The sequence below is a fragment of the Eptatretus burgeri genome, chromosome 8 (assembly GCF_056783735.1).
Source record: "Eptatretus burgeri isolate ZD-2024b chromosome 8, Ebu_testis_v1, whole genome shotgun sequence".
NCBI lineage: Eukaryota > Metazoa > Chordata > Myxini > Myxiniformes > Myxinidae > Eptatretus > Eptatretus burgeri.
In genome coordinates this window covers 7,040,774-7,049,661 of record NC_140968.1, presented here as the reverse complement: position 1 = coordinate 7,049,661, position 8,888 = coordinate 7,040,774, and the positions used below count along the sequence as shown (strand labels likewise).

At 37.5% G+C, this 8,888-nt stretch overlaps 1 protein-coding gene across 6 annotated transcripts in view; it reads right to left on the bottom strand.

The window, feature by feature from the left end:
- Window positions 1-2,981: 2,981 nt before the first annotated feature.
- The window catches only part of LOC147021011 (uncharacterized), a 58,609-nt gene continuing 52,702 nt past the window's right edge, over window positions 2,982-8,888 (bottom strand). For 3 of the 6 annotated variants that reach the window (XM_085893606.1, XM_085893607.1, XM_085893612.1), the window contains one exon: window positions 2,982-4,450. In XM_085893606.1, coding sequence (XP_085749732.1) covers window positions 3,486-4,450 — 965 coding nt within the window. In that variant the 3' untranslated portion in view covers window positions 2,982-3,485. The other 3 variants (XM_085893609.1, XM_085893611.1, XM_085893608.1) reach the window with 3 other exon arrangements.

Genomic DNA, 8,888 nt, shown 5'->3' with positions numbered 1-8,888 from the left:
TAACACAAAGAACAGTACTTGTTATTGAAGCTTACTGACATCTTAATGGCCTGTTAAGATGTTTCCAAAGCTGAGAACATTCCAGCCTCAAGGAAAAAGGTGGGATGTTCTCATGATACACAGCTGTGTGCAGTATTTTATGACCAAACACAGTATTCTATGGGAATAGGGATGAGTAACTGACGAAGAAACATTCTCAGAGATGGGGGCATGTTACAATGCTTGACAAGATAGGGGTATATATTGGCAAGCATTCCCAACTACCCGAAGCTTTGCAGCTGCGAGCTTATCAGCCAAACATTTCAACCTGCCCGGTTACTGGGCGAGTGGGTTTTAAAACACACTTCCATGATTCTTCTTGGTGAACAACACCACACACGATGACAAATCGACTTTAGTTCATTACAATGCTTTGCAATAGATGAGAACTTTACAAGCATTTAAAAGCACACAAGAGGAAATTAGTATCATCAGTTCATTTCCTGACATAACAGAAAATGGTTGGTGCAGCACATTATACATTTCACAAGACAGAATTAATGATTTTTCTTAAACAACCCCACTTCAGGTGTGATATATATTTCTTTTGTTGGATTGCATGTTCGGATTGACCACGCTTATGGCGTGATACGTTTCTTAAATATAATTTGTAAGTTTATAATCTTAATTATCAATGACTGCATCCTGACAGCGTTTTCATTTTATCTTCGGGGTTTTTCATCATTCTCCACCTGCAATGCTCAACAAACTGTTGAAGCAAAACAAGTCGTTCCTATTTCACCTTCGATAGTTATTTTTTAAACTGCATTTTTTTAAAACTATATTTAAACTTTTTTTGAACTTATTATTTAAAATATATTTTTTTTCTTCTATATTTAAACTGCAGAACTTTTAAGCGAAATCTCACTTGGGTGCACTTCAATTAGTTGAACCAAAACCTAAAAAGAGCCTGGAAAAGGATTTTAAAATACTTTCTTCTTACAAGCTGGGATCCACCAGAGTTTGTGAGAGTACGGGATCCTGCATTTTAGCTTTCTTCCAAACATCAGCAATGTCGTGGAATCCATCATCGCAGTTCACATAAAATCATGCTTTTTATCCTAAAGCCTCATTTCAAATCATCAATTTGGATTCAGACCAGGTCACTCCAACTTGAACCTGCTGCTTTTACTCTTTCACCAATGGTTGGAGGCCTTCAATATCAGAAATATCAAAGCCAACTTTCTGGGAATATCTTGAGCTTTCAATATGGTTTGGCATCCCACATTCTCTCCAAACTGTTTGCGCACTCCGCTCATGGATGACTGACTTCCTCCACTCTTGCAGCCAACATGGGGTTCTCAACGGAACCCTTTGTTCTCCTCTCCTTGTCAAAGCTGGACTTACTCCAATGCAGTGTTCTCAACCCCATCTTATTACTAATCTTCATCAATGATAACCCTGACTCGCTGGAAAATTCTCATTTTCTCTTTGCTGATGTCTCCACTCTCTGCCGTGACATCCCTCATCCTTCTGATAGACAGACGGCTCTTCCCTCCCTTTTCACCTAAACAAAAATCACAAACTGGTTAGACATCTATCTCTCTTCCCCTTTCTCTCCCCAATGACCTTACCACAAACCCATCTACTTTCTCATCAACGCTCTTGAAGAGGTTCAGTCACTCAAACTCTTCGATCTCACTGACTCATGATCTCTCTTGGGCAAGCACATTTCATCGTTGGCCTCCAAAAGTAGGCGAGCTCCAATCCACCTGCTGAGTCGATGGGACGATCACTTCACCATCGCCACCAGGTCGGTGGTCCCCATCTTCTTCTGACTCATTTCTGGTCCTGCACCCTCCACCCTCTCCATGCTTCTTCTCTCCGAGGTATGTGCAGGACGCATGCAGTCGACTCGCAACCCCTTCAGAGTGAAACTGCTAAAAATTCAGAACCACTGCTTACTTCCATTCATGTATTCCGTTTTTCCACACTGTCTTCAATCTGATTCTTCCCTCCAGGTCTTGAAGACACCTGTTCACCACCATCTCAAGTCATGACCCAGCCAAAACCATATTTTCTCCACCCGGTAAACAATCCCCCACCACTTTTTGATTGACACTTTTGAGTAAATTTTCAAACTGGTGGACTTTTCTTCTTTCATTTACTTTGTTTGTTTGTTTGAGTTGTTTTCGGCTTTCATTGGTTGTTATCCACTTTGGATTTCAAAAGGTGAGAGGAAGTTCTCCCAGAACTCAAAATCTCCTCCACCTTTTTGGTGAAGGTTCATGATTCATAAAACAAACTGTGAAATGTCCTTCTCATACCCTCGTTCCAAGGACTCTTTTCAAAATCTTCACTGAAACTCTGACAGCCTCCACTTGAAGCTTGTTTGGAATGATATTCCCAGTGATATTCAAGTACTCAGTTAGGGTTTTCCTTATCATTTCTCTCACTCCGACTATCACTGGTATAAGTTCAGCTTTCTTCAATTTTGAGGTTCTCTTGACCTCATTTTTCAGAACCTGGTATTTTGTCATTTTCCTGATTTCTGTGACATGTCGTGCAAAGTCATTGGGAATTGAAACGTCAATGAAAAATGCTGACTTTTCCTTTTTGTGTTTGAGCACGATGTCCGGACGCAATGCTTTCTTTGTGATGTCCATACTTCCCGACATTTTCTTAAAGGCAATAGTGTCGTGTTCTCGATTTTGAGCATTTATGATGACTCGTTCTCCATCCCAATTCATTTCACCTCTTCTTTGCCATTCCAGTGAGCCTTCCTTGTCAATCCCTGTCCTGTCAAGCTCTGTTTTAAATCTTCCTGCTCTTTTATCACTACAGTTTGTCAGAGTGTACCTGCTGATATATATATATATATATATATATATATATATATATATATATATATATATATATGTATATATATATATATATATATATATATATATATATATATGTATATATATATATATATATATATATATATATATATATATATATATATATATATATATATATATATATATATATTTTCTTTTCTTTGCAATCATTGGGGCTGTGTTTGTTTCTGTTTCGTTTTCCTGTGTATTATCCAATATTTACACCTGTTTGTTGCTTAATAGAATAAGGACCCCTTTTCTGGTTAGCTGTTTTCTTGGTCATGTACAAATCTCATACGATAGTCTGTTGAGCTTTTCACACACTGCGCTCATCTGACACCCGATGTTCTGTGCACTTGGTTCAGCTCAATCACACAACCTCCTCGTTCCCGTCTCGGTAAATACAACCTGGGTATGCATTGGTTTTTGTCGAACATCTTGTGAATAGTTGGATTTTCCTTGTTTTGGTGTCGAAATTGTTGATCTCCAATTGTGGCCAGTTTATAATTGCACAGCCATATTGGAATACCGGCACCGCAAGTTAGTTTATATCTTTGGTTTTGTTCATTGGAGAGAGGGAAGACTTCAAAACTCCTCTGATTCTGCGTCGGTACTCTTTACCGATTATTTTACACATTTTTTTGTGTTGTACCTGGGGCTTCTTTTAGTCTGATGTATTGAAAGGATGCTTCGTTTTCTCGTAACTGTATTTTTGTCTGTTCTTTTTGTGTGGATTTTTGTATGCTCTCCTGCATGGATCCCAATGTGCCGATTCAAATTGCCTTGATGAGAGAAACTTTTATCACATATGGAGCATTTGTAAGGACGCTCTCCTGCATGGATCCTCATGTGCTGATTCAAATTGCCTTGATGAATGAAACTTTTATCACACATGGAGCATTTGTGAGGACGCTCTCCTGTGTGGATCCTCATATGTATTTTCAAATCGCATTTTTGAGAGAAACCTTGATTACAGACAGAGCATTTGTGAGGACGCTCTCCTGTGTGGGTCCTCATATGTATTTTCAAATCGCATTTTTGAGAGAATCCTTTGTCACAGACAGAGCATTTGTGAGGACGCTCTCCTGTATGGATCTTCATATGTCTTTTCAAATTGCGTTTTTCAGAGAAACCATTATCACAGACAGAGCATTTGTAAGGACGCTCTCCTGCATGGATTCTCCTGTGCTGATTCAAATTGCCTTGATGAGAGAAACTTTTATCACATATGGAGCATTTGTAAGGACGCTCTCCTGTATGGATCCTCATATGTATTTTCAAATTGCCTTTTTCAGACAAACCTTTACCACAGACAGAGCATTTGTGTAGGCATTCTCCTGTGTGGGTCCTCATGTGTATTTTGATGTTTCTTGAAGTAAAATCTACACTGCATATCTTACACTTATAACACATTTGCCTTTCGATAACCTTTTTGGGTTTGTTTAATTTAATATTTATCTTTGTGCTCTTTTCACTAGATTCACACTTGTATTTTGAGTCTTGTTCTTGGGATTGGTTCTTCAAAATAGACATTTTCATCGTAACGCTGCTGCTGGACCGTATCTGCCCAACTGGACATCTTGATTGTTCTACAAAAACAAACAAGAAGTTATTTTAGAGAAACTCAAAACTCAAAATATTTAACAATTTCAAAAATTTTATAAACCCTGAATTCAAAAGAGTGAATGTTAATTTTGTATGTTTCTGCTCATCTGTTGCAGAAGAGACAGGACTGACATTTGTCAAATGAACATCTGAATCTTCCTTCACAGAAGCATATCTTGAAGTTTGTGAGACAGATGAACCACATTTACAGGATAAACATCACCTGAAAATAATGAAGGACATAAAGTTTAAAATACTGCCACACATAAATCCCATCAATATGTAGTATGCAATAGACGTCACTTCTGCTGTTGGAACGAGGCTCAATAATGCTGCCACTATAATAGGAGATAAAACGAGGCGTTTACGAGAAAAAAAAACAAATATATATATATGTATATATATATATATATATATATATATATATATATATATATATATATATATATATATATATATATGTATAGTTGTGATACCCGTGCACATGCACGGGATAACAGTACAACAAAGCTGGTAGCAGACGACAGACCATATACGGGGAATGACAAAAATACGCATTGTGCAAAATGCCAGTGGTACTATGGAACGCCAAGACTTCCCAAACATTATCGGCATGTCCGCTAAGTGCCACAGCAATTTCATAGGGATCGTGTGATGGCGAGTCGAGTTTTTAGTGTGCAAGCTTGGTATTATAATAGAGATATATACAGGGTGTCCTAAAAGTCTCCATTCATCGGGAAAATTAACACTTTCAGGAAAATCTCTCCCAAAATTATTCAAACCTGGCTTGTATCTTCTTTTTTCTTCTTCTTGAAATCATTCTCATGGCTGGTTCAGGAAGCTGTCGCAAGGTTGCAATTGACTTTAACAGGAAACATGGCAAGCACATCACACACGACAGGATTCAGAACGTGGATCATTTAAAGGAACGCATTCGAAGTGTAATTACTTGCATCACGCCAGATGTGTTGACACGAGTTCACCATGAGTGGGAGCGACGACTCTGTGTGTGTTCACTAAGAAATGGCAATCATGTAGATTGTAGATTAACAGGACAGAAAATCCAGAAACTGAGCACCTTTGGGCATTTTTTGTTAAAAGTTGTTAACAAGCTGTTTTAACATAAATAAAGTGTGCTGAATCTAAATTTGCTTGTTACGAAGCATAATTTTGAGTATTAAGGCTTCAAAATTGCAACTCAAATCAATACGTCAAAACATGTATTTTTTGCCAGAAAATGATTTTTCACTTGTACTGCAATAGTGCAGCATTTGTATTTCATTGATATATTTTACACTAAAACATCATATTTTGCAGTGGTAAAACAACATTTCATTAACACCCAATGTGCTCTGCAACTTACAGAACTTGCAGTACTTTTGATGATTACTGACTGTGACGCATGTTGGAACTACAGATTTATTGTGTATAATTTGACATAATTATAAAGATCATTTTTTTGTTGAAATCACATTTGCATAGATATGAAAATGACCATATATTTATTGAGCAAGAAACTGAATATGATATATATCACTGATTGTGTTTTAGTAAAACATTCATCATGTTCATTGAAGTTCAATATGACAACTACAGATTGATATGAATATCGCAGAGAGAAAATGAAGCAGAATGTTCAGGGTAACTCATTATTGAATTTCACTTGTGGCAGCAAATATAATTGTAACATATTATCATCACTAGTCTATGATTCACCAACATTCAGACATGATTCTGGTAGCAAATGACACTTGCATGCTCCAGTACATAAGAGGCTTGACTTACGGCACTTGCATTGATTTGTACTACACCTTGTTCTACAAGAACATGCAATTACTTCAATGCAACTTTCTGGCACTGCTGGGAGGGACATCAGCTCTGGAGTAAGTTTTCCATCAACTAGTTTCCACCCTAATTCAGTCGGTTCAGGTAAGTTAAGATATGCACAACATGCTTGCAACCACACCATTGCTTGGTAATGTGATCGCTGGATATGGTAGCGGAGGGCATCACTTGTTGGAGGAAGAGAGGACAATGAACGCAAACGAGTGAAGTATACGACTCTTGCCTTATCAACACTATCCACCTCCTCGAGACCATATATTCTGCACAGAAATTTCTCTGCAGTTGTTATTGTTTCTTGATATTTCAGCAGTTGATGGTGTTGTTGGAAGATCTTCCATGCAGTCTTCTTACTGTGCCCAGCTATGTAGGAAACTGAATCACAGCCTGTTGGGGCATGAAAGGCAAGCAGTGATTCCAATGCAGATGATACATCAGGTAAGTCATTGATGATCTCATGTATTGGAATGTACTTTGGTTTCAGTGCTGTTCCACATTTCATCAAGAGGTTGGTGCATGGCATTGTATTGAAATGTGCCAACAGTAGCACAAGTATATCTGTGTCCCGTGCTGACACAACTACATCATGTGATTCACGATGAAGGCAATGAAGTACGAGACGTGTATCAGCTTCTTCATGTTTCGCTTTGAGACTAGAAACATCTATTGATGGATTTGTACACTGGACCTCATCTTCGTCATAAAATCCTCCAGCAACTACAATGATTTTTTTATTGTGGCACCTTTTCAATCAGTTGTTGGGAAAGAAACCTGGCAAGATCAGCTTTGTTTTGTGGGAGTGCCAAAATGTTTTTCCAGTTGATGGGCAAAAGGCACAGTTCGGTCTTCAACTTTTTTACGCATTGGTTGAGCTAATTGATTCTGCCTTTCCCGTATAGCAGATTTGATTGACACATCATAGTATCAATCGAATATGACATCTATTCGATCAAAATTTTGACCTGCTCACAAAACAGCTTGAATATATGCATCAGCTAGATCACCAAATGTTTTTGCTCCTGTAGGTTTACCAAGTGACTGGACAAGAGCTGGTCCATTAATAATTAAACAAGAAGATCCTGTTGGTCTGATGTTTGCTGGACAGGTTGTTTGTGATGTTAATACACCCACCAGCAAGGACTTGTCTCCAACTCGAAGAGATCCATTATTTTCTGCCAGAGAAAGGGGGACTGGCATCAGTTCATGTTTTAAGATTTTTGGTAAATGTACTTGTCTTCCTGCTTCATATGACGTCACAAGCCACTGTAGTATATTCCTATCTGCCTTCAGTATTTGTTCTTTTCCTGCACATTTCCTGGAGACATTGTAAAGATCTGAGAATGTCCGTGCCTTGTTTTTAGGCAGGGGGTCATGAAACTTGAGGAATTCCACACGAGGAATTCAAAACTCACAGAGGGGCGAACTTTCTCGCTGCAAAAAGTCAACAAAGGCTTTCAGAGGTAGGAAATGCTGATGACAGTGTTTATACTGTTCAGATTCGACTCAAAGAAAAGATCGATCACTTTTTGTGGCTATTTTTCGGATGTTTTTGCATTTGTTTTTTTTGTGCAACATTTTCAGCTTATAAACCAGTGCGGCTTGTGTGTGTTTAAATTACAGATTTTTTTTAAATTGTAGGGGATGCGGCTTATATAACGATGCGCTCAATGGTCCGAATTTTATGGTACTGGATTATACTGATGTTTAAACATTAAAAAAATTTGAGTGTCATCATCTATCTTGGATAGAATTTCTTAGGTATGCTAATGTTTAAATATCATAAAACTTGAGCTTCATGTCAGCTACCTTAAATAGAATTCCTTAAGTATTGTTATATTTGAATATCAGGGAACTTGACATCATATCATCACATCAACCATTGGCAGCAGTCTATTCTCCAAACTTCAGAATATCAAAACAAATTTAATTACCTATTGTTCCATGCAAAACAGATCAGTTCAGTTGAAACTTAACTAAAGCGTGTTGATGTTCATGGTGCTGCATTCTTCCAAAATCTGAAAATCTCCAAATCTAAAATAAAATACTTCATGAAATATAATAAGCAAGTAACAAATATGTTACCTTCTGATTTAAAAAGGTAACAACTCTTCAACAGCAAATAACAATTCACAAGACATTTCTAAAAAGGCTAGTTCATTGGTCCAACACATGTCTGCGCTTTGATAAAATCCCAATGAATCTTTAACAAGCACCAGCTGATAAACAGAGCCATATCTAACACATTCTGACCTTCACTGATCCAGTAAAAACCACTGGAGAGATTTTGCAGAAAGTAAGCTCTAATTTGACCAGAGGTGGCAAATACACAGGCGTTCAAATGCTATCTTCGAATTTTAGAACATAGCAAAATATCACAATGTTGCTGATTGTTCTGATACAATGTTATAAATAACAACCAAAACAACAATTCTAACAGCCCAAACAACAATTTTAACAGCATGTAATTTGTGAAGTGAAAAAAATTGCAGGATGATCATGCTGGAATATGATAAAGAAAATACATTAAATCGGGCTGACGAGGCAATTTTGGTACCAACTTTAAAATGCAGATTTGAACAA